The sequence below is a fragment of the Doryrhamphus excisus genome, chromosome 23, assembly GCF_030265055.1.
Source record: "Doryrhamphus excisus isolate RoL2022-K1 chromosome 23, RoL_Dexc_1.0, whole genome shotgun sequence".
In the NCBI taxonomy this organism is placed as follows: Eukaryota; Metazoa; Chordata; class Actinopteri; order Syngnathiformes; family Syngnathidae; genus Doryrhamphus; species Doryrhamphus excisus.
This window is the reverse complement of record NC_080488.1, coordinates 12,078,100-12,104,993: the sequence shown is the minus strand read 5'-3', so window position 1 is coordinate 12,104,993 and position 26,894 is coordinate 12,078,100. Positions and strand designations below refer to the sequence as shown.

At 43.2% G+C, this 26,894-nt stretch overlaps 1 protein-coding gene across 2 annotated transcripts in view; it reads right to left on the bottom strand.

The window, feature by feature from the left end:
- Window positions 1–26,894, bottom strand: part of gpc3 (glypican 3) — an 89,522-nt gene that overhangs the window by 21,004 nt on the left and 41,624 nt on the right. For both annotated transcript variants that reach the window (XR_009120899.1, XM_058063678.1), the window contains exons 3-6: window positions 25,722–26,404; window positions 16,443–16,585; window positions 15,738–15,863; window positions 12,313–12,424 (exon numbers count right to left, since the gene is read on the bottom strand). Coding sequence is in view for 1 of the 2 variants with exons in the window: in XM_058063678.1 (XP_057919661.1) it covers window positions 12,313–12,424; window positions 15,738–15,863; window positions 16,443–16,585; window positions 25,722–26,404 (1,064 nt within the window). In the remaining variant the exon portion in view is untranslated. The remainder of the gene's footprint in view (window positions 1–12,312; window positions 12,425–15,737; window positions 15,864–16,442; window positions 16,586–25,721; window positions 26,405–26,894) is intronic.

Here is a 26,894-nt window from a genome sequence, read left to right as displayed (position 1 = left end):
CTCGGTGCAGAGGACATGTCTGGGCAAGATGCTCATGACTCGGCTCAGACGGAATCTGCTGCTCACAAAGTTTCTATCAATGCCTCAACACATCTTGGCTACAAATCTAATCTCCACGACTTGGGGCCCGACTTCCCTGAGAGACTATTGCCTTTCCTTTTTAGTTTTTTACGTTTAGTTTTTAAGTCTTAGTTTCACTTATCAATTACCTCAGAACTCAAAGCTTAAAATGCAGGAACATTTTAAAAGACTCTTTTGAAGGTGCCTAACTTAGTAGTCAATTACTCTTGACTCATAAATCAGCCCAGCTAATTTAACAAAAAAAATAACAAAAAGGCTGAAAATAAATTAATTCATTCATTCATTCATTTTCCGCTGCTTATCCTCACAAGGGTCGCAGGGGGTGCTGGAGCCTATCCCAGCTGTCTTCGGGCAAGAGACGGGGTACACATCGCCAGCCAATCACAGGGCACATATAAACAAACAACTATGGACAATTTGGAGTCGCCAATTAACCTAATTAATCTGTAATTTATCATCCCCCATTTTTCTAGTCTCTGTGGTTTTAATGTGTGCTCATTTATTGAAAGTCCCTTCGAGGAGAGTACGGCAAAGTCCAGGCGGTTTTTTGCCCATAAATGGGGACGCACACCTGCCCATGTAATGAGACAAACACAATTTGACAGGCAGTTATAGTTATATGATATTCATGTTATTCATATATATATTATTCATGTACAAGTCCGGAATTGCATTGCAATTCTAATGTCATAGAAAAGTGTGATGGAAAGTCGTTCTTCCCGACTCCGATGTGTCATGGATATAAATAAGTTAGCAGGCACCTTCACAACAAGCTGTCAACTCAAAGACAGCAGGCCTCCTTTTCGTCAAATCAACTATGTAATTAAAATCAAATTACCATTACATCATTGTAACAATATGTCAGACTTCAGCCTCAGCCAAAAAACTCAAACTGGGAGGGAAAAAAAAACTTGTGTCCAAGTCCCTGAAACTCACATGAATAGGGCGGGGTTCCTCTGGTCTGTGTCTGATTTGTTTCCTGATGAACCTAAACAAGATCTGATCAGAAGATGAGGATGACAACGCTCAAAACAAAAGTAAAGCTGATTTATGTTTGTCCGTAAGTGGCTGCTTACAGCCACAAGGTTTTGGCTTCCACTTGCTTGCTATCTCAGCAACGTAACGAATCTCTGATTACACAAATGACAGTAAAACACGCACAAACCACATTTATTTTCAAAGTCGGCTTTTATTTCCCAGCTTTGTGAGCAAAAGTATTGGAACAGGGCTGCACGGTGGATGAGTGGTTAGCACACAGACCTCACAGCTAGGAGACCCGAGTTCAATTCCACCCTCGGCCATCTCTGTGTGGAGTTTGCATGTTCTCCCCGTGCATGTGTGAGTTTTTTCGGGGTACTCCGGTTTCCTCCCACATTCCAAAAACATGCTAGGTTAATTAGCCACTCCAAATTGTCCATAGGTATGAATGTGAGTGTGAATGGTTGTTTGTCTATATGTGCCCTGTGATTGGCTGGCCACCAGTCCAGGGTGTACCCTGCCTCTCACCCAAAGACAGACAGCTGGGATAGGCTCCAGCCCCCCCACGATGAATGAATGAATGAGTATTGGAACATGTGACTATTGGGTGCGTTTTGCTGCCATTTGTGTCGGATTGCATTGCTTAATCAATCAATATTATGGATGATGGATGATAGAATAAAGTAGGATAGGTTTTGCATGTATAGACTGAATTCCAAGGTGAAAACAACCTGAAAAGAGAGCTGTCTACAAGTGAAAAACCCAATTGGGAATCAGTCAAAACCACTGCACAAACATCGGGCATCGCCACTCCAACCATTAGGAATGTCCCGAAGAAGAAAGAAACCACGGATGTACTAAGTAACCAAGGAAAACATCAACAATTGATGGCAGAAACAATGTGAGCGTTGGAAAGAAACTCCATATTTGTCTCATATTCATCTTTTGATGTCAAAGACAAATAATAAAAAAAACAATGAAGGAATTTTGCTCAGTATTCCAGTAATTCCGGAGGGCACGGTACCCTCAGTTTCTCTGCTAGTTATTTACTTAGCGTCAAGAGGATCAAGGAGTAAGCAAAGCATCCCAGCAGGCACTTTCCATGGTCTGAGTCATGGAACGCTGCAGTTCCACCTGCCGCTCCTGGCTCATTACTCAACTTTTATGAACGTGGAAGGTATGGAGGCCAACGAGGTTTGCTCACTCTGCTTTTCTTTCTCTCTCATTCGTCTTCCCGACACCAACGCAAACCCAGGCCGCCCCCCTTAGCCAACCCCTGCGCTGCTCGGGGTCTGTCACGCAACGCTCGCTCTGCCTCAGACTGTCAGACGGTTAACGCAGACAAGAATAATTTCCTGATGTTAATTCCAGTCGTAACACAAACACAGAGAAGAAAAGCAGCTCTGCGGTCGTTAAAGTGGGTGCGGACCCGTTCCACCTTTGTGACTAAGCCCACAACTTTATTTCCAGATTCCTCCATTTGGGCTGGAAAGTGGACTTTATCTTTTGTTGGCAGGGGCTACGTTTCTTGTTTCAATTATGTTGAGAGGTTTACATATTTTAGAGATATGGAATTAAACAATTTGTTGCCATGCCACAAAGCAACCATTTGAGTGTTTATTAGCTGAGATGCTGAGATCAAGGCACCAGTGCCGTGTCCTGCATTAAATGTTTCTGGTATGACAGCAATTTGAACCGTTTTGAGGGACCCTCAATGAAAATCTTGACTCATGTCTGTGAATGTGTCTGATTGTCTGCATGAGGTTGAAGAGTTTAAAAAAAAAACGTCCATTCTGTCGTGGCTGCTGGACGTGAAATCAGATTACGCTCCTCAGACAATCTCTTTTTGTCTGCTGCTCGTCTCCTTTACACGTTATCGCCGTGGTTCCCAGAGTCATGTGTTGCTAAGAAACCCTCGCTTTCATCAGCAGATGGTCACTGCGTGTCCCATGATCACACCTTGGAGAAGATGAAGGTACTAGAAGGTGGGATCCTTGTTTGATGATGGGTTCAATTAATGATCAACCATGCCAGTGTCATACTGCGGTCTGGAGAAGCCCAGCATCCCATGGCTGATGCCAAGTCAATCAATTTGATGTTTTGGGGCTTTCCACATGGAGAAGGTCTAGATCAGAGATGTCCAACGTGCATTTCATTCATTCATTCATTCATTTTCTACCGCTTATTCTGCCATGCTGGAGCCTATCCCAGCTGTACACCCTGGACTGGTGGCCAGCCAATCACAAGACACATATAGACAAACAACCATTCACACTCACATTCATACCTATGGACAATTTGGAGTGGCTAATTAACCTAGCATGTTTTTGGAATGTGGGAGGAAACCGGAGTACCCGGAGAAAACCCACGCATGCACGGGGAGAACATGCAAACTCCACACAGAGATGGCCGAGGGTGGAATCGAACTCGGGTCTCCTAGCTGTAAGGACTGTGTGCTAACCACTCAACCACCGTGCAGCTTCATTATTTTTTTCATTTAAAAATATAATTTTTTACAAGTCATTAAAAGTCATTTAGAAGTCAAAAACTGACCTATAAATTGAAGCAGCGATTGATTGGTCATAACCAATTCATCAATTATTATACCTGTGTTATAAAAACTGATGATTGAACAGCAAAAGTCAAGATCAAAAATATTTAATATAATATACAATATAAATTGGCAAAATAATCAAGAAAAATGTACTGGTTTCTAGTCAAATTTTCTTGTTCTGTTGGGAGTTTATTTTTATTTTTAAGATATTTTAGTAAACATTACAAGCTAATTGGACTTCTTAGTCAAATACCATAATTTCCGAAATGTAATCTTGCTTTGATACTGTATATTTTTGAAAATGTATTGGTAACAATCAAAACTAGAAAAATTGGTCTGTAAATAAAAACTGTAAAACTGCAAATAGTATTGCAAGTAATGGCTGAGCAGAGCTGACATCAACTGTAATGAATTCAGTAACGAACATATGGATCTCTGCAGGGTGCCATCTTTATCATAAACACGCTGATTATTATAGAAGTCCGACCTTGTGGGGCTCGCTGATTCAGCTTTGGGTTGCTTGGGGAGTCATCAGAGGCACATCCTATGGGACAGATCTTCGTACTCTGACACCCCCCCCCCCATATCTGTCTAGTATATTTGACTCACACCCTGATAGGCAAAGGGGGGGCCAATGATAAAAGTTTGGAGAATTCGGGAGAGGAGCCTCGGCTCTGCTGTGCCTGCCCCAAACAAAAGGCGGAGGAGGTCTTTGACCCTCACATGGAGACCCTGTGATGACCTAGCACAGACAGGAAACAGGAAGTGTGACCCCTGACCTGTTTTGCAGGGGGGAGGGATCCTGTTTCACAGGAACATGTGACCGTGCCCAGTGACAACAAGCCCAGGATGTCAGGAACTGCAGCAGGAAGACTCAGCTGTCCATAAGCCGGTGCGCTGGTGCGCCTCCTGGTCAACTCGTAAAAAGTAAGAAAAGAACAAATAATATCGGACTGACAGCCAAAAGCCAGAAATAAAAACACTGCGGTGACGCTTGAGCAACGGGACGTTTATAACCTCGCCGTGTCATAATTACACCCAGTGCAGTGGGGGGGCTGTGGTGTGAGAGCGGGCACCGAGAGGCGACCCTGACATGAGCCTCCAGGCTTTGGGGGGGGGTGGCGAAGGTAAAAGGAGGAATGGGTGGCAGTGCAAGAAGGGATGGTTGGGCCTCATTAGCAGGCAGACTAATTGGGGGGAAAAGAGCCCTCACATGCTCCGTCTGACCCCCCAGCCAGCAGGGGAGAGGCTGCAGTGGGAGTGTGGATGTGGGGATGTCTGAGTAAGGGGGGGGGGGGGTTATCTGCTCGTTAGATTCCTTAAGTTAAAGAACCATAACTCTGATCTTAAACCTAGCATGAAGCCCCAAGCCGCCCACCTGAAAGGATAACGTGCGTGTGGCGCCCTGACGAGGAAGGCAACTTCGCCCCCCCATCACACACAAACCCCCACGGCTCCTCAGAGGTTTACACCAGGTGTCACACTTCATTTAAAGAACCCTCATGGCTTAGCCCCCCCCCTCACAAATATAGCAGAATAACAAGCCTCCTTCCTCCTCCGATGCAGTTCACCCACATAAAATCCAGGAGGGCAAGAGGATGAAGGCCCTGAGGGGATGTATTAAATAACGCTTGAAAAGCCTCGCTAAATAACATCAAACAAGTCTGCCTCTTTGACTGGAGGGGCTGGAATGGTTTGGTTAGCAAGTTTACTAAACAGCAGGCCCCGTCTCACACCCACGGTGTCCATTAGTCTGATTGGAGCACCCAGTAGGAAAAGGCCTCCGCATGATTACTTCTGGTTGATATCAGCAACGTGCACATTTTTTACATTTTTAAAGGGTATTTCAGGCCCCCGCTTTATGTTGGGGAGGGCGGATCGATGCAAATATGGATGGAGTATAGATCAATATTGGTGTTATCGATGTTTTTCAGTTCTTTTCTGTGTTTACTTACACGTATATCTGTGTTTTTTGTTGTGTGGTATTAGTATATTCCTATATTGTTTAGAAACTTCACTTTTTTTTAAGCTAATTTGCAATATTTACTTATAGCAATCAATATTTGAGATAAAATATTGAAAAAATATGAAATATTTTTCCACTTTGCACTCCCATTTTGCATATTCATGAATAAACCATTGCAATTTTGTGGTTGAATATGTCATATTATTAATTACAATCAGCAAATTCATTCATTTTCTACTGCCTATCCTCACGAGGGTCACGGGGGGTGCTGGAGCCTATCCCAGCTGTCTTCAGGCGAGAGGCGGGGTACACCCTGGACTGGTGGCCAGCCAATCACAGGGCACATATAGACAAACAACCATTCACACTCACATTCATACCTCGCCAATTAACCTAGCATGTTTTTGGAACCGTTTTTGGAACCGGAGTACCTGGAGAAAACCCATGCATGCACGGGGAGAACATGCAAACTCCACACAGAGATGGCCGAGGGTGGAATCGAACTCAGGTCTCCTAGCTGTGTGGCCTGCACGCTAACCACTCAACTATATATCAGCAAATGTTACATATTTGTTGCTTATATTAAACATTTTCAAGCAACAAATGTCTATATGACGTAACACACAAATAAAAGGCATTCGGAAGAGGCATTCAAAGACGCTGGGATATGTAGTATTCAACACTGATTGCTTGGTGAGACGCAGGAATGTGCAGAATGTACAGAAACCGGACATAATAAAATAATAACAAGGAACTGGCAGCAGACGTCTGGACGTGTTTTTACTTGGGATCAGATTGATACCCAAATCGTCAGCATTGGCCACGCCCACTTTATGTTAAAGCCATCGGTATAGAAATCACTAGCAAATCTAATCTGCTGGAATTTCGTGTGTGTATTGATATGAGCTTCCATAAGGTGTCATGCACACGCTGGCCAGGCTCTGGTGCCTCTTGAGGAAGTGAGACTGTGTGATGGAATTTTTGGCACTCGGGATCTGGTTTATTTTCCACCCCTGGATTCCTGTTCTACCTGCAGGATTTTCCCAGGTTCTGGCTTCAATTAGGCTGGGAAGCTGGAAGCAGAGGAGGAGATCTAGAGGGCTTTAGAGGGAAGGACGAGGCGGCGGGGGTGAAGGAGGGAAGGAGCTGGAGTCCGTCACACACAAGTCAGCCCAGCTGGAGCCGTGGAAAGACGACCAAGAAGATAAAACGTGTACAGTACACACAATTTCAAGATGGCTTCTAACGAAGCAATTTGAAGAAAAAGCTAACAGAGACGTCTTTCATACGCGTTGTGTCGTTCGTGTATCTCTCCGGAGGGTCGCATTGCCAAGGTGAGCTTGTCAGATCAAGTCCCAGGAGGTCTGACCCCCTAAATTGCAAATTCATCCGACAAATGAGTAAGGAACGCTCCGTAATCAAAGACCAATCACATAATTGCTCCATTTCGCTACTAGCTCAACCATCTCCTGTGAGATTAGCTGTTGAGAGCAGAAACATGATACTCTGGGAAGTTGAACAGATGTGGAGCAAAACAAGCTCATCTCCACCGAACATGAACACATCATCAAAATAACATGTTCTCATTGAAGTCCCTGAATTCCACACAGGAGCTGTCTGGGCCACGTCTCACCATGGAAACGTCAAAGTGCAGAGAAGCAGGAAGCTATGTACCGGCATCGGCGCAGTCGAGATGTGCTGCGTTCATGGACACTTGACTGTGTCAACGCTGATATAGTCCAAACGGCACAGATAAGACCTCACACGGCGCCGCGGAGGAAGCGTCCACAAAAGTGTCTTTTGTCTTCATCCATTTATAGTCAACAGATTGTGTTAAACTTGGATGGGACTCAGTCGTCATATCAGCTGTGTTCGGCGTGAGAAAACGGATACAATGTTTTTTTTTTCTGTCATGTGTTTTCTTTTGGGCCCCCCCCTCCCAGACAGCCTCTTACGACTGTTGATACTTGAATCAACGCTGACAATGTGAGAAATGGCACATTTCCGTTGTGTCGCTGCATTTGGCAGGGCTTTCGTCATAGAGCACTTTGGGAGGCGCAGAGAAAAGAAGATTCACACTGGAAGAAAGTATAAAGTACGATAGATCTCTTTTTTGATGAAGAAAAAGTGGGAAATATGTGTATTTTTGCTGCTATGTTTAGGCCGGGGGTCGGCAACCTTTAGCATCATCTGGGCCATTTCCACCAAATTAAAACCAACAAAACCTGAAATCTGAGTTCTAAATTGAAGATGACGATAATATATTGAAGCAAATTAGAAAGTATTTTCTCTTTAATTAAAGCAGTTTATTTAGTTCTAATGGCTGTAGAGGGAGCATGAGCCCCCTCCAGTGGACACAGGCTGTCATTGCAACTGAACGAGCTGCTTTGATGGTAAGCAATGCTGAAGAAGTTAATATTGTTTTTTTTTTTTTATTTTATTTCATTCTACACTGATATTGGTACTTGTCTTGTATATTTCCTATCTACCCTTTGTATATTAAGTTGCTGTGTGATGATTTTAGCTTTCTTTTGTAGATGGCACTGAGAGTCGGACTGTTACATTGCGTAATGACCTCCTACGATTTGCAACGGGTCGATAAGTTTGTCATGTCATCAAATGATGGCATTTGCAACTTTAAATTTAGGGGAAAAAAATTGTCAAATTTGTTCCAAAAAGTTTCACCATTTGAACAGTGAAGTTGCAAGGGATGACTTAGAGGCAGGTATAATAAATACTACTATGTGTATATCCATGTGCAAGCATTTATTTAGTCCGTGGGCTAAAGTTGCGCTGTGTGAGCCACATGTGTTACTTGTTGTGTTATTTTTGCTCGCACTTGGAGTGCGGTAGGCGTTTGGGTTGATGACATCCTGTTGGTTTGTGATGTGTGAGTAAGGGACGGACTGCAATTACAGAGCACCTCCTCAAGCAAGTTGAAATTCGCCCGTGACTATGTCACGTGCAACTTTGCCACACTGGTCTGCCTTTAGTACTTACAGTAAGTACTACGCTGGCATTGAGTAATTCATCCCTAAATATTTATAAATGATCACCAAGCTCGGGTAAATGACATGGCTTTTCTAGCAATTAAAGGCCTACTTATGGAGACTCAACAACAATCTAAAAAATGATGTTTCGGGAGTCTAATAGCTTTCAAAGTCTAAAATGTGTCCCGAAGCTGAAAAGGGTGGTCTGTGTTTTAAGTGTTCCACTGCGCACAACCAAAACAAAAACGGCGCACCACAAGGCTGTTGTAATGTTTGTTCTTATAACACATCCACAGCAAAGTATACACGGCCTGCAACTCTTGCAATTATTTACATACGTCAAACCCAAAAGACACACAAAGCAGGTCAAGCGGTTGCAGTGCATGCGTGTCGTGTTCTACACATGTAGTGTTCTACACGTGTAGTGTTCTACACGTGTAGTGCCATCGTCAACTCACGGCTTGGCCAGAAGTGGTTTTTGCATGCCACAAAATGGACACAGTGAAGTCACAAGGTGTGTTCATATTTGAAGTCCAGTACATTTTTAAAAGACACTTGATGATGCATATCTGCCAATATTTACATTTGAAAATGCACGATTAGTCTCGCAGATTGTTGTGGTTCAGGCATTGATCATCACTCTATCGCACTTCTTAAAAAAATAATGAATGATTTGTGGTAGTCACTAGTAGTCACAGTTCTCCCATGCCGTGTGGAAGTGGTACATTTTTCACTTGTTAGAATGTCATAAACAGGTTTTCTATACTACAAAAATATTTGACTATCACGCTATTGCAGTTCTTAAAAAAATGTCTGACATGACATAGTGGAAAACAGTTCTCCCTTGCCGTGTGGAAGTGGTACGTTTTTTGCTGTTCAGGAAGGTCATAAACAGGTTTTCTATCGCAGTTTTAAAAAATGTATTAATGAATAAATAATCCCGGTTTTGTGGGTGATTATGGCCTATTATTTGTCCAAAAAAAATTGAAATACAAGTTATGTGTGGTAGTCACTTGGTGTGAGTAATGTTACATCGATGAGACACTGCCTTTCTTTACATTACCTTAACTTGGAACCACAGATGCAGACTCTGACATGATATAGTGGAAAACACTTCTCCCATGCCATGTGGAAGTGGTAAGTTTTTTCTGTTTAGAATATCATAAACAGGTTTTCTATGCTCTAACCACAAAAATATTCCAGTTATTAATATTGAATATTGAATCCTACTTTGCAGAAATTCATTCTGAGGATTAAATTTTAAATATGGGAAATTTACTGGAAGAAAAATAGAGGAGATTCCCAGGGTCAACTTAATTGTGTCTACTGTAAACATATTGATTGTCTCTTATCGGGTGGCTACTGGAAAGGCTTGACTGATTGGCTGTCTTGTTTTCTCCAATTACATTAGAAAAAAGATGAATAAAAAGATGAATACGAATATGAAGCAAACGTGCCGAAGCATGGTCATGTGGAGTCAGGATGGCGTTCCTCTGGTCCGCTTCCAGGGACGTTTACACATGCTATCTGTGCTGTTGGCAGCTCCTCATACACACGGCATAATCGGGGGCAGATGAAAGTAATTATGTGCGAGTTGTGGCCTCCCTCCCCTGGATCACGGTCTTATTTAGTCCATTTGCTGTGAGCCCGGCATCCAACACCAATTGGCATGGAGGCGGAGACCTTGTAAAAAGTCTTTTAACTAAACAAGGCCACTTTCTCCAGGATGTTTACAACAAGCTGCCTCAGATCACAACTATTCCGTGTACTCAATAAACATTTTGTAGCATTATAAAGCATCCTTTGTTGATCATATTCCTTATTATAATTGAATGTCTGTTGCTGTGGTATAATCCCCTTTATTTCTTCTGGATTATGATACATATCGTATTGAGGAATTATACTTACAAAACAGTAGTTTGGACATGAAGAAGTTATTCCTTGCTGGACTGATGGGTTGGGTTGGATGACTGTGCAAGGCGTTCCTGTTATTTTGTGCAACCCCAGTACTGCGATCATTTGTTGTATAAATATTTGTCCTGACAGCTGGGATGTGAATCTCAATATCACATCCATAGCAAGTTCACGCATCAAATAAATCACGTAGTACTACTATGTGGGTAGGAAGCAACAACTAAGAGCTATACATGATACAGAACTTTAAACTGTTGTTTCCAAATGCCCGCAAGGCATGCTGGGTAGTCCTGCGGCAACAACAATATTCATTCATTTTCTACCGCTTATCCTCACAAGGGTTGCAGTGGTGCTGGAGCCTATCCCAGCTGTCTTAGGGCGAGAGACTGGTGGCCAGCCAATCCCAGGGCACATATAGACAAACAACCATTCACACTCACATTCATACCTATGGACAATTTGGAGTGGCCAATTAACCTAGCATGTTTTTGGAATGTGGGAGGAAACCGGAGTACCCGGAGAAAACCCACACATGCAAACTCCACACAGAGATGGCAGAGGGTGGAATTGAACTTGGGTCTCCTAGCTGTGAGGCCTGCACATTAACCACGCGTCCACTGTGCAGCCCAGCAACAACAATATGAACGATGAATATTAAAACATTGGATACGAAGAGTATTTGGACCTTAACATGTGTTGCAATCAACCACAAGCTACCCAGCATGCCTTGAGGCGGGACTATATGGGCGTTTTGCCTACTTTGTTTACTTAAAGTTGCAGTTTTATAACACAATACAGCATAGCCTGTTTTTTTTTAGCTTACTAAACGACATAAGATAGAATACAGATATATTTTGATATATGACATTTTGAGGAAAAAAAAACTGCTACAATAATAAACTCACTTCCAAAGTGAAGTCATTCATCTCGAGAGGTTAGGGTTGAAGAAAATGTTTTTATAATGATTAAAAAATGACCAAAATGTCACCAACTAAGTCCTACGTTAAAACTAAAGCAACATTGCCCTTTGGACTCTGCATGAAATAGAAAAACAAATCCAGTATGAAGTCAGTCGTGTGTGGGAGTAAGGGAGGAAGACAACGTACGATCCTGATGTTTAAAGTCCAACTCTACTGCAGGACTAAATATGAGGTAACGCAGCAAAAAAAAAGAAAGAAAATTACAGTTGAAAACCACAAGTTTCAGTACTTTTTCTTGGGAGCCGAGAACGGAGGAGTCAGAGGAGGCGAGAAGGTCGGCAGCTGCTGCTTGAATATTTCAGGTTGTTTCAAGCAGAGAGAAGCAGTCATCCACAAGTCAGGCCCACAAACAGTGAAGCAAATGTGTCTGTGTTTGTGGGATGGGGGTGGGGGTGGGGGTGGGGGGTCAACATGCTGACAAGTACAAGTTCTACCACCAGGAACCAGGAATCCTGGCCAGATGGGTTGACTGATACATCTGCCTACGGACTTCAAGCCTACGTGCAAGCATTTTCTGGTTCCTGCCAGGCGCGCTCCAAAAGGTGTTTCCATGGCGATGACAGTTTGAAAAATAGGTCTCCGGCCGTGAAAGCAGCTGGGGCTTATGGTGGATGTTGCAAATAATTTCAGAATGTCAAAACAATCTCCATCACCCCCGCCAGTGTCCAACGCTGGCCATGTTGTTTTGTCTCACAAGAGTGCAGATGAGACCCAAATGTTTTTTTGCAGGTTCTTGCCAACATTTCATACCTTCTCTCGTCCTCCGCTGACCCCTGTGGATGTCTATCTGACGTCTCCACAGCGTAAATACACGACACCAACGCCCACAGAGAATCTCCCACAGCTCACCTGGTTGATATGCTTGAGTTTGTCGATCATCTGACTGATGACGGGCTCCAGAGGCTTGTTGCTTCGGGATTCAGAACCTGAGTGTGACCGCTTCAGGCTGGGCCCGGAGAACCTGACAGGACAAGGAGAGCAATGCTTTATGCAGATGGACAGAAAGGAATGATGGGGCTGATATCATACAGGAGGGTCAACATCCACATCAAGCTCTCAGGAGGGTTTGGAGTTTAAAAAAAATGAAATTTTATGAACGGATCCATTATTTTATGGGGTTATGGGTGGAAAAAGTTACAACAATCCAGACTATGAGTTGACAACAATAAAACACAATTGAATAATTAAAACAAATCAGCTACACAAAATTGGACAAAATCAGTTAATGAAATAAAAACACACAATAGTCACTGAAATCACTTGAAATTTACAAAAGTAATAATAAATAAAAAAAATATTGAAAATTAAACAATCAAAATCAGCTACCACTTTTGAATGGTTGATTTACATAATTGTTAAAAAGAAAATAAACAAATGAAACATATTTGACTAACGGCCCAAATGAACGGACCTGTTATTCCAAAATCAGGTCTTTGGCCCCATCTAGTGGTGATTAACCAGATGACAACCAAGTCAACATAAACTCCAGCTATACACCGTAAGTTCCACACGTGTTTTAATCTTATTAGATATGTTTACAATAATTACAGTAATTAACCTACCGTAGCTTCCGAATGGTCAAATGTCTTATCACAATCTTGTCTCCATTATTATTATGAGAAATGATCATAGTCATGAAAAGATGACCTCGTAAATGACGTCGCCATTTCCATTAATCAGACCAAATGACATTTTCACTAATTATTTATTCTTCTTATTAACTATGATCTCCAGCTGCTAATTATCACATGAATAATGGAAAGGGAAGTGGGATCAATTTAGGACAGGATCAGAGGAAATGGGAGCAAAGGAAAAGAGGAATAGAGGCACTGCTCTACGCCTTTTTAACATGACGTCATCATCAGTGGTTACTACATGACTTGTTGCTTCTCATCACATATTTCATCACATATGGCCGCCAGGTGGGAACTGAGCGCACGAGAACACACTGTGAGGTATAACAATGGAAATCTCTGTCCTGGCTGGTCAGTATAACATGGCGACAGTGTTGATAGTGTTGATAGTTGACTGATTAAATGCACCACCTAGTATTTGACTTTGACTGAACTAAAGCACTGCTATCTCGCTTTCCGCAGCCCGTATATTAAACGTATGACGCATCGCCACATCTGCTACACTGGTTATCAGCGTGACGTTGTTTGATGCACTGAAAAAAAAAAAAAAAGCTTGCTCTTCTGATCTTAGCTCCAACCTGAGATGGTAAACACGTCTGACAAAAAGCACCATATTTACTCCTGAAGTCTTGCAAACATTCCGAGCTTATCCCCTCCTCGGAATTTAACTGCATGAACGATGCAGGAAAAAAAGATGTTATCAGGGATGGTCATGGAAGAAAATCCAGAACAAATCCGGGAGTCTAAACGTTCTTTTGCAGGCACGTGCCCTATGAGGTGACACTGAGACTGGTTTGCCGGAGGTATTGTAATCTCTCCATCATTCCGGCTCCTCTGCAGCCTCCCAACACGCTCCTATCACAACGTTCGGCCCCAACTTGTAATCGGCCCCTGAGGACGGCCCTGCCCCTCACCGGCACCGTGTCACGTCCTCAAATTGTGTCTCTATCTTGGAGCTGCCTTCATGAACCACAGTTAAATATCAACCTGGAGCCAACGTGCCTGTTGAAAGAGTGAACACTACAAATAATTCAAAAAGGCCGGAAAGAAGAAGGTGTATCTATAAAAGCATATGAGATAACTGGAAAATGAGTTATTTATATGTGGGGTCAAAGGTCAGTGGAGCATCCTGATGTATTGGATGAAGGCGAAAATGCTGAAAGCTGCAATTAACTGAGCGAGAAGAAGATGACAACATGCCTCATATTAATAACCTCCATGGAGCGAAGACTTCCTCTCACCCAGCCGGGGAGGAGGTCAGTGGCTCATGTGGAGCTCATCAGCTCAGAGCAAACATCTCCTTCAGCTCACCTCGACAAAGGGACACCAGAGTATTCAAATCCTCCATTAATCAAAGTCTGATTATACTTTCTATTTTATCCGATGGGTGCGTTTACACTTCACTTTAAACGTGATACTTGCTGCTTACTTTAGTCTCATTAGTGTTCACACTCGTTTGTGAGCAAACAAAACAAAGCTTGCTGTTAATCATGTACCTCAAGTCTGACAATGGCCCCCAAAACAACGTCTTTCAGCTCGTATCACTGAGATTAATTGAGTTTTTCAGTTTGGAAAAAGGTTATAAACCCATTTCTAAAGCTTTGGGACCCCAGCAAACCACAGCGAGAGCCATTATCCACAAATGGCAAAAACATGGAAAAGTGGTGAACCTTCCCAGGAGTGGCCGCCGACTAAAATGACCCCAAGAGCACATTGACGACTCACCCGAGAGGTCACAAAAGACCCCACAACAACATTCAAAGAAGTCAGTGATACAATCCACAATTGTAGTTCCAGTTCATTCATTCATTTTCTACCGCTTATTCTCACAAGTGTCACAGTGGGTGCTGGAGCCTATCCCAGCTGTTTTCAAGCGAGAGGCGGGGTCCACCCTGGAATGGTGGCCAGCCAATCACAGGGCACATATAGACAAACAACCATTCACACTCACATTCATACCTATGGACAATTTGGAGTGGCCGAGTGACCGAGCATGTTTTTGGAATGTGGGAGGAAACCGGAGTACCCGGAAAAACATGCAAACATGCAAACTCCACACAGAGATTGCCGAGGGTGGAATTGAACTTGGGTCTCCTTGCTGTGTGGCCTGCGCACTAACCACTCGTTCACCGTGCAGCCCTATATCAGCAAATGTTACATATTTTTGTCTTCATTTTCAAGCAACAAATTGCTATATGAAGTAACACACCAATAAGATAATAAGAGGCATTCAAAGACGCTGGGATATGTAGTATTCAACACTGGTTGTTTGGTGAGACGCAGGAATGTACAGAAACCGGACATAATGAAATAATAACAAGGAATTGGCACCAGACGCGTCTCCTAGCTGTGAGGTCTGCGCGCTAACCACTCGACCAACGTGCAGCCCTAGTTCCAGCTGCACTGTTCAATTTTAGTGCAACCGGTTGAACTCCAGCAACAATCTGGATGTGGCTTAAGTCGCCACTGTTTCGCTACTCCAACACAGAAAGTTCAATAGCTGCAGTAGCTAGGGACGTTGATGCTTACTGCCCCTAGTGTTTTAGCAGAGAACTACAAGTCACACTCTCTTAGAGGACCAATACGGCGCCCTAAGGTCCTTTTGTCCGGACGCAGAGTAAGACCCCGCCCCTGCCATACCTGTCTGTCATTTCCTGCCCGTTCCAGCAGAGGGAGTGGTTTGACGGTGCAGGTTCCCGGCTGCACAGAGCCTCCCCCAGGCCGCTGTAGAAGAGGCTGAATTTCTTCAGACTGGAAACAAACTCCCTGAAAAAGGTAAAACGAGAAAATGTTAATGAAGTAAACGGAAACAGAAAGTAAGTGGATGGAATGTTTCCCTGCGGGAGAGAAGTTAGGAGTGTCTCTTCTCCTAATTGGCGTTAATTTAGGTGCTGTGCTGCCGAGGCCAGTGGGCCTGCTGGGTGTTGTTACATCGCTCATTCAGACCAGTTATTCTATTACTTCATTCATTCATTCATTTTCGACCGCTTTTCCTCACGAGGGTCGCGGGGGTGCTGGAGCCTATCCCAGCTGTCTTCGGGCGAGAGGCAGGGTACACCCTGGACTGGTGGCCAGCCAATCACAGGGCACATATAGACAAACAACCATTCACACTCACATTCATACCTAAGTCGCCAATTAACCTAGCATGTTTTTGGAATGTGGGAGGAAACCGGAGTACCCGGAGAAAACCCACGCAGAGATGCCCGAGGGTGGGATTGAACCCTGGTCTCCTAGCTGTGAGGTCTGCGCGCTAACCCCTAGACCACCGTGCCGCCCTATTCCATTACTTATGTGGAGGAAATAAACTCAAGTGATTTTACATAAAGCAAAATAGAAACCGACCTGCGGAGGCCCCCGAGGGTCTCATCGGGGTCTGATGTTGAGGGATGAGTGTTGCGGGCGGCGGAGGCAGGAGGATGCTGGAGCGAAGGCGATGCAACGGAGCGGGCGGAGCGCTGTGGAGAGTGTCCACACATTCCACTCACCTGCAGAAGAGAGGGTGAAATGGGCGAGCGTCAGCGTGCGTTTCCACCTCCGACATGTTTTTTTTTCCAGCGCCAAAGGAAGCCGTCGGCAGCCGATGTGCTGAGCTCCTGTGCAAATTGTCATCTGTTTGGGTTTGTTTATTTTTAGACGGGAAGAAAGTGAGGATTTGCATGACAAACAAGTGATTGTGTTCAACGCCAGCCGTTCGGGCCTCTTCCCCATTTGTCATCACAACACTCCAAAATGTGAGCAAATCAACTAAATCCTCTGGTTTGCTACACTCCCTAAATAAACGCCATTGTGTTCTCACATGGGATGTACGTAACCATAATAAATAAGGAGTCCCTCTCTGCGTCCCAGAGATAATGGACTTGGTGCTCTCCTTGCAGGTGCTATAAAAATGCAAATTGTTGTTAATGTTTAGCTTGGTTTAAGGATTTGCGGTGGTTTAATTTCCCCTGGGGATAACTGGCACAGGCTTCATTTTGCCATCTAATGTTAACAGCTAATTGTGTCTCACTCCCTTTAAAATACAGACGGCGGTGCTACAGCGGCGTGTTGCTAGCGGAAGCTGACAGATAAGCACCGGACATCTATATTATAACAATATGGCGGCCACCAAGTCACAGGAGCACAATCAGATCTCCCCCGTGTGGATACAAATGGAAATAAAAATGTCCTACATGTGCACATACACATACCCGACCAGAGAACAATATGAGGAAGACACAAACAAACATATTGATGCAGTGGCGGTCCCCTTGGTCCCCTCGGACCTAACAAAATGTAGAATACCTGACATACACAAACACTGTACACACGTACAAACACACACTTAGTCTCCCGAAAAGGAAGAGAATATTCACATTGGTCGATGCGAATTCACCTCATAATTCATAAACACGTGATAATAAATGTAAAAAGTGCAACTTGCATGTACCACAAGCCCATAGTTGTTACATGTTGACAGTTTGTCATTGAGATGAGGGATGCATATTAGGGATGATATCAGCATAAAAATCTGATATCGGTTGATATCGGTATCTGATTTTTTCCCGATCATGAAAACCTGACATATGTCATGTTACATATATTGGTATTGGCTGGTATCAGTATCGTAAATTGAGAATTGGACAATATCGGCATATCGGTTGTTAGTAAAACAGCCAATATCGGACATTCCTAATACTTATATATTGATTTTTTTCGTCAAAATTTCTTTAACATAAAAAAGCACATTGTTCCGTGTTGTTCTAATGGTCAGCATTTCATCTCTTTTGCCTTCTTATGAGTTGAATGTTTAGCATCAATGGTCCTACATTATGCAAATTCTAACAAATTTAATTTCACTACACGTCAAAAATAATGCCAACTTGCCTTGGAGCTATAATAACTTTCATCTGTGTAATGTTAATATTGCAGCTTCATTCATTCACTTATCCTCACAAGGGTCACGGAGGTGCTGGAGCCTATCCCAGCTGTCTTCAAGCAAGAGGCGGGGTCCACCCTGGACTGGTGGCCAGCCAGCACATATAGACAAACAACCATTCACACTCACATTCATACCTATGGACAATTTGCAGTGGCCAATTGTGGGAGGAAACCGGAGTACCCGGAGAAAACCCAAGGTGAGAGCATGCAAACTCCACACAGAGATGCCTGACGGTGGAATCGAACTCGGGTCTCTTAGCTGTATGGCCTGCGCACTAACCACTCTACCGCCATGCAGCCATATACAGCATCATCTACTGTATATATCATCATCTAATGTAGTATATGTATACATATCTAGCACCGCCCCTGCCCTACCTTTCCTGGAATACGTAACCTAAATAATCCCACCAGGGTAGTGATCTCCGTAAGCCACATTCCGAATAAATCATACTAAAGATACACATTTATGCACTTACCATCCTTAAATAAACGGATGTCAAGTTCCCAGAAACCAAATTAGGGCCCTCCAACAATAGGAATTGGGAACATAAATAGCACACCCGGTGCTTCCTCCTCCACGATCTTCTTGTCACGTAATTGTCCCCGCTGTGCTGGGCCTGCAGCGGGTGCCGGCGCTCCCGCAGGCCATGATTAATGTGATTGGAACCTTCCTCTGTTTTGTTGGCGCTTTCCTTCAGAAGCCGCGGGGGGGAACTCGGCTGCACCAGGGAGGGCCTATTCAGCACATACGCCCTTCCATCCACCCATGCCGATTGTTTCTGAAGTCTTAAGAAAAGGGGGTTGGGGGGTATTAATATCACATCGGGATGGACTCACACAACCAACAGGGTAGGCTGCTGATAAGGCCTGCCTCAGCGTGAGTGCTCAGAAATACCTGCACAGTTTTATCTTCACCGAGCAGCCTGCTTCACACGGTGGGACGGGGGCCTGTCCACCAGTAATAAAACACACAAACACATCTTATGGGCTGCGTGAGGGCATACTTGCAAACCTTAGGTCCTCGGTGTCTGGCAGAAGGTAGCATGAGGTAAGGCTCCAATTCTATTCAGACTCGGACTTTTAATCAGAATGAAGATGAAGTTGGTGGAAGGCAGTCTCAGGAGGAGATGGTTGTTCCAGCAAGCATGGGACTTGAGTCATTTATATAGTAAATATATAATATATTTATATAGTACAGTATGTGGAAAATTGAATGGAGGCTTGCAAACTTATTATCTTTAAATGGGCCAATTTCCCTTGAGTCAATTCCACAAAGTAAAATATATTAATGCACAATAAAATTAGCTTTTTTAAATTAAGTATAGTCTCCCACATTAATCTATAAATTAAAATGATTAATTCAAATTATCTTGATCATATAAAGAAAAGTTAATATTTTTTAATCATAATTTCTTTACTCTGAAATGTTTGATTTTTGTTCCTCCTTATGCCAACTATAATTGTGGGTTTATTTTATTGCTTTTTCCAGATTTGCTTATATGGGCATGCCCAGATGCACTGCAGCCCCCCCCCCCCCCCCCCCCCCCCCCCCGCTGAGGACTGGGCCTGCCTGGAGGCGGGGGCGTGGGTGGAATAAATAAAAAAAAAATTTAAAATACCTTTTTGGAAATCCACGGAAATACAGCTGCAATAGGTGCAGATTCTGGAAGATCTAGAAAACTTTCAGTGCGGGTTATTGTGTGTAGCTGCTCTACCGGAACCAAAAAAGTAACTCTGTTTTGCTATTTCTTTGGCTTTTAAAGACACCGAAACATGCAGAGAGGCGCGTTTAAGCTAAATTAACTTCTTGCCAAAGTTCAGTTCAACTCCAAATGGATTACTTCTGAAAAGCAGACCATGTATTTGCCACTTGTACACTTAAACAGTGTGAGCTTCTGCAAAGCACACAAGTCAATGAATGCAAAGAGAAAGGAAACGATGTCACATAAATAAATAACACACAGTACAAGTAAAATCAACAGTAGCAAATAACCGGCAAACTAAAATACCCTGAGGCAAATGTTGCCCATGTGCTACATTATTAGCCTCATTATCTTTATTAGGATTTAGCCGTCAGTCTGACGGCAGCAAGGAAGAACGTGGCGTAAAGAACTTTACATCAGAACACGCTTGGAAACTTTGGCCTCACATAACAAGCCAGAAAAGGTTGAAAGATAATTAATCTGCACTGAAATTAACTTCTAAAGACTCAAAAAATAGATGAGTCGATGATCCAGTTCACAGCTGAGCGGTTCCCAGCTCCATGGCAAGGTTACGAGCGTCCCTGGAAGAAAAATTAATTGCCGTTTTCACCCACAGATTTGTCATTTTGGAACTATTCAGTGTTGCTAAAAGCGTCACTTCCATTTTACAGACACCGCACTACGGCAGATGAAATGGCTAAATTATTAAAAAATGTTGATCACATCCCAATAAGGATGAAATTATGAGGCGATTATGCGCATAAAAAACATTTATGAGTGTGCCTCTGTTTCTGTGGAAGTCATGTGTAATTGAGCTTTGCAACCCGTTTATGGGCCACTCCACAAAACATCAGTGCTTTACGCTTGTTGTTCAAAATAAACTGAAATGGCGTTTTTACACACATTGAACCGACTTGACTTGAGTCATAAAAAAAGTGGCAAAGATGCTTTGGGATGAGAAGGTTAAGAGGACACAGGGGTTTTTTCTCCTGAAAAATGTTCTGATGTCCACAGTGGCCTTTATGTTTGAACACCAATAAATGGTAAAAACGCAGCAAACCAAGCCGTTTCTCAGTGGTAGAAGAATCTGGAGAAGATTGGATGTGTCTGGATAGAAAAGCTCATCACAGACAGAAGAATGTCACTGACGCAGAAAGATGACATTATCCCGATGTGGCTGCTGCTCCAAGTGTAAAACAACACAACACACCATCTCCAACAGTCCCGGCCAGATCCATCATCTTCCTGTCACCGCCGATTTCCTGTCTTCATTTCAGCCGAGGGGCGGCTGGGTGATGAATGTCTCCTCTGCGCTCTTCTGTCCTTGGTCCTCCTGGGTTCAGCCACCTCCCTCACCATTCTTCTATTCTGTCCCCGTCTTTGTCGCTCCTTCTCTCCTCTCTTTCTCCTGAGTAACTGGTAAAAATAGAGCTTCATAAATCATGCATCTTCTCTCACAGCAGAGCATATGAGTAGGAGAAAAAGAGGAATAAAAGAGTGGAACGTTGGAAGTGAGATGTTCAGATCGAGGCGGATGACATCAAACTCCGGGAGAAAGGGTGGGAAGTTGACAGAGGGATAGATTGGAGCTGCGGGGCTCTTGGCCGCCCTCTCCTTTCGCTTTGAGTCATGCTGGAGTCGTGCCCAAAGGATGAAACGAACATTAAAATGGCGGGGAGAAGGCTGGCAGACTTCGGAGTGGTCACCATGTCAGCAGAGTCCGTGTTTAAAGTGTTGAGAGAGGAGATGCATCTCTTCCAGTGTGCTCTGTCAATATGTCTATCACTGTGGGTAACCGCTCTAAGAGCATCCCTGGGGGGGGGGTTAAGTGGCCGGACTACTTGAAATCACATGAAACCACGGCTACAGGCTATAAAGTGAGGATCCATTTGAAAAAGTGTACTTAAAGATGGTTCTTTTTGCATTTCAAGATGACAAGATAACACGTTTTGCTGGACGATAATTTCCCCCAAAATGACTGCGGGTGAAGGATATTATAGTCATTATTTTGAGAACATTTTCCATTCAATTCAAAAGCCATCCGTCATGTTACCGGCTATTTTTCATAATTTTTCAGGGCACATGAAATTGTATGATATCCCCATCAGCAGTGTAGTGCATCAACTGTGACTTACTCCCCACTCGGTCCTTAGGATACACACATTTTGGAGTTTTTAGTTGAGCTAAGATGGGAGGGTTACTAGGTTATTTTTACTTTGTCTTTTTCCCCTTAAGTTAGAAAGTCGTATTTATTTTAGCGTAGTGGTTTTCAAAGTTTCAGAGTCTCCCTTTGGAGGCACCAGAGGACTTCAGGGGAGGCTGCAACTTAAGAAAAAAAAAAAGCAAAACTTCTTGTTTCATTTTTTTTGTCCTTTGTTAAGGACAAAATTAATACATTTTTCACAGCCAAGATTGAGCAGAAACCCAAATAGGATCCTGAGGGAAGGCTCACTGTGCCAAACTTTGAAAACTTTAGAAACTCCTGCTTTATTAACTTCAAGTAAAAGTAAGCAACAGATATATATTTGCTGAAGAAGCCAAGCCAGGAAGTATGTGTTCAACACTACTGGACTACTACATCAGACATATAAGTGTCTGGCAGGGGCTTGCAAGTCTAGACAGAGGTGGAAGGATTTCCTATCCACAGGAGTTCCGTGTGGGCAACGTACGGGTTATGAATGGAGACGTTGGCAAAGCCGTTGGTCACCATGCCACGCCTCTGGTCATTTATGCAGCAGTGAACCGTAGTACTGTATATCCTGGTGGTCGTGGTAACCTTTGCCAGGACATCCATCATCACGACACCGTGTGTGGGTCTCCGAATGACCTTGGTTAGAGGTGAGCGACCATGCTTCCGTGGCTTCGAATGGGTTTTAGTGTCTGGATGGAGCCATGGAGACGACTGCTTTTGACTGAGACATGGCCAAAAGAGTTCAGGGGTCTTGAGAGAAGGTTCTCCAGTTGAATCTAATTGCTCTCTGGTTCTACCATATCTTACTTATTGTGTGGAAATATGGGTTCATAACTATAAAAGCAATCTTCACTCGCTAAATGCACTGCAAAAAAGGTCAGTAAGGATAATTCATAATGCCGCCTACAGAGATAGCCATAGCATGTCAGTATGTGGAATCAAACTATGGAATGGATTGAGTAAGGAAATCAAACAATGCACAATGATGAGCCAATTCAAGAAACAATACAAGCAGTTGATGTTTGCTAAATACAAGGATGAAGAGTCTTGAACCAGTCATGATGTGCTATATATATCTATATAGCTAGATATAGCTATATAGATATATAGCTATATTGACACGCACTATGGTACCCATTATGTGTACCTGACAAAAATAAAATTACAAAAAAAAACTTAAACTATATTAGGAAAGCAGGAAGTGAACAAATGTAACAGTTACTGATTGTAAAAGTACCAGATGGAGGGGTAGAATTAAATAAGCTGTGCTTCTTCCTACTCCTTTTGGACATATGGAACTGGGAACTGATTATGGGATGCACTCAATTGGAATCTGATGCATGTTCAAATGAAATTAAACCATTACCATTACCAATCATTTTATTGAAAATGGTGATCTGAAATTGGACGAGAGTCTAGCTGCAATTACTCACAGATTTTCCACATTGACTCCCGTACTGTAATAATAGTCCCATTTGGAGATGATGGCTGCAGTATGACCCTACTTAAATAGCTAGTAAGTATGTTGTAATCCCCATTTATTTGAGCCAAATGTTTATTGGGGTGAAGACATCAAACTTTATCATTTTTTTCCAGGGCCATTTTGGGTAGTCAAAATTAGCACGAGTAACAGAAACAATTATTTTCCTCAGTGACAACTCTGAGCACGAGGGGGGGGGGGGTGCACAGCAATATTACATAGCAACACTAACCCACCCAGACACACACACACACACACGACCTTGTCACAAAGCTGAGCAAAACACTGACATGGCGGCTCTAATCCTATACAGTGGAACCAGTCCACGGCGTAAACACGGCGTCAAGTGTAAATCTGCGGTGACGGCAACGGCGATGCTATTTAATTTTAAATAAGGATCTTGCACTGAGAGGCTCAGTGATTCGTGGAAGCGGAGTAAGCGAGGTCAACCTGCAAGTTAATAAATGATGGCTTCTGAGTGGAAACCCGGTCACTGTGGGGATTCGGGGTGTGAGAGTGAAAAGTTCACCGGCTGTACAAGCGCAAACACACATCCGCCGATGTAACTGTGGCGGAATTATGCCTTCATATTTCATGAGCGCTTCTCCCTGACTTCACTCGTGGGCCTTGAACAAACCTGACGCTTTTATTGCGGTGGAGACCACACATAACGGGTCAGCGCTGGCGGGGCAACTTTTACCGCTGCAATGAAAGAAAACGCTTGTTAAAATAATCTTGTCAGACACTTTCCTGTTCAGCGTCTTTATGACTGGGAAAAGATTCCTTTAACCAGAGCAGTCATAACATACTGTAAAATACTGTAAAATACGCCACCGTGATGTCACGAGATGAGATACATATATTCATGTTGCTGTGGTTGGGAATTGAAACTATAAATACTCGTTAACTGAGCAAAGGCTGAATTTTTGATGACCAATTCTTGTAACTTGCTGGGTGTTAAGTAGAACTTGACAAATGTAAGAATTGTGTGTCTAAACGGTTTTTTTTCTGTGGAGCTCGAGACCACAATTATGGTCACTTCATGAACATCTGTTTTGTGTACAAAGCGGGCATGACTCTAACACAGAGGTGGGCAAACTACGGCCCGGGGGCCACATGCGGCCCGCCAAGTGTTTGAATACGGCCCAAAGTATTTCATTGAAACTTAACATACAACCTGGCATCATGGTACAACCTTGGTACACCATGGTACAAGTACATATAGCTGATTGCACTACATTTTTACAGATACAATAATTCCAGGTAGACTGTTACGTGTAGAATATATAGTATGCCCCCCCCCCCCGTCAATTTTGTTAAGTCAATGCGGCCCGCGAGTCAAAAAGTTTGCCCACCTCTGCTCTAACGGCACTGAGCGGTGGTGAAAGGTGGGGATGGGTGGCGGGTCTCAACCCTTGACCAATCGTAACAGAGTAGGCGTGGTCGGGGTAAAGAGGCGGCCGAATCTGAGAATATCAGAACGCAGATTTTCCCTGTACACAACCTGAGATTTATATGAAGTTATATACTAGTACCGCAGGGTTTATAGTGTAGCTGCTACTTCATTGCACTACTGTACATATTACTGTTATTATACGTATCTTGTCACATTCATACTGTTTATAATCTGTATAATCTGCAATAGCCATACTATAGTCATTTATATCCTTGTATATATCCACACTGTATCAAAGTCACTTCATTGCACTACTTAATTGCACTACTGTACATATTACTGTTATTATATCTTGTCACATTCATATTATTCATAATGTTCATAATCTGTATAATCTGCAATAGCCATACTATAGTGATTGATATCCCTGTATATATCCACACTGTATCAAAGTCATAGCCTGTTATAGTTTGTACATATATCTGTCCATTTACAGTTCTATTCTATTTCTTCATTTATTGACTAATAAGCTATTTATAAATTTGCACTTCTGGTTGGATGCTAACTGCATTGTTGCCCTGTACCAGTGACATGAGCAATAAAGTTGAATCTAATCTAATCTAATCTAATCTAATCTAATCTAATCTAATCTAATCTAATCTAATCTAATCTAATCTAATCATAGTCCGGATATTACAGTACTCGAGTGCCAAACTCCAGGTATCGAGTGTGTACTTGAATTCCTTGTTTTATCTCCCAATCACTGAGACAGTAAAAGCAGCGTCTCAGTCGTTAAATTCAAAGTTATTAATTCCAGCTTCATTGAACTCAAAGCTGCTATGGTCAGTGTGTTTTCTGGGCTGTTAATGAGTGTGTGTGTGTGTGTGTGTGTGTGTGTATGTGTGTGTGCGTGTGTGTGTGTAGTACTCACCACGCCGCTGAGACGGTTGCGTGCATTCACAGCATGTTTGAGAGATAGTCTGATGATGGCCGGCAGTCTGAGGACAACAGCCTCCATGTCCTGCTCCCCGCTCATGGCCGCCGCCAACTTGGCCAAGCCGTCCACGTAGGTCTTCCAATGAGGCTGAACCTCGGCGGCTCCGCCCAGGCAGCCGTGCATCACAGCTTGACAAAACCCTTTGCAGGCCGGAGGCCCAAGCAAGCCCTGGCAGTGCGGACAGTACCACAGCCTCATAAGGGCTCGCCCACAGTCCCGACTGGGTCGCAGGTGGTCCGTGGTATTGACAACTTCGATGCCCAGATTCAACGCCTGAAGGAAGACACGAGTTGCTAAGAGCGAGCGGGATAGACGGGTCATCATGAGTTTGGGATAAGGCCCAAAAGCTCCCGAGTCCTTCCAGGCTTCTTTAGCGCACTCCTCCGATACAGACCCGCTACCCCCAAGCAGGCGGCGGTATGTCAGGTGAAAGAGGCGGCCATAGAGCACTGCTACCATGTGGTCCACAGCCGAGTCTGAGCCCAAGATGTAGAGGGACATGTCCAGGAAGAGCTGCCCGACCGAGCTTTGGGCGCCACCTCCCAGAGCGGGGAACTCGGACTTCAGCACGGCCAACGTGGAGTTACGGCCGTGACGCAGCACCAAGTCAAACGCCTCTGCAAGAAAACAACAGACAGGAAGTAAACACTGGGGTTCCTGTAGAAGGCATGTACAAGGTACGGGGTACAATACTGTACCTTGGGAAATACTCTGCACTAAAATGCTAAAATGACCCCTTTCAAAGTATTCACCTGGTGTGATTGTTATTTTATACGTATTTACCCTTTTATTATATTTTACCCTTGTTATTATATATGTATTTACCCTTTTATTATATTTTACCCTTGTTATTATATATGTATTTACCCTTTTATTATATTTTACCCTTGTTATTATATACGTATTTACCCTTTTATTATATTTTACCCTTGTTATTATATACGTATTTACCCTTTTATTATATTTTACCCTTGTTATTATATACGTATTTACCCTTTTATTATATTTTACCCTTGTTATTATATACGTATTTACCCTTTTATTATATTTTACCCTTGTTATTATATACGTATTTACCCTTTTATTATATTTTACCCTTGTTATTAT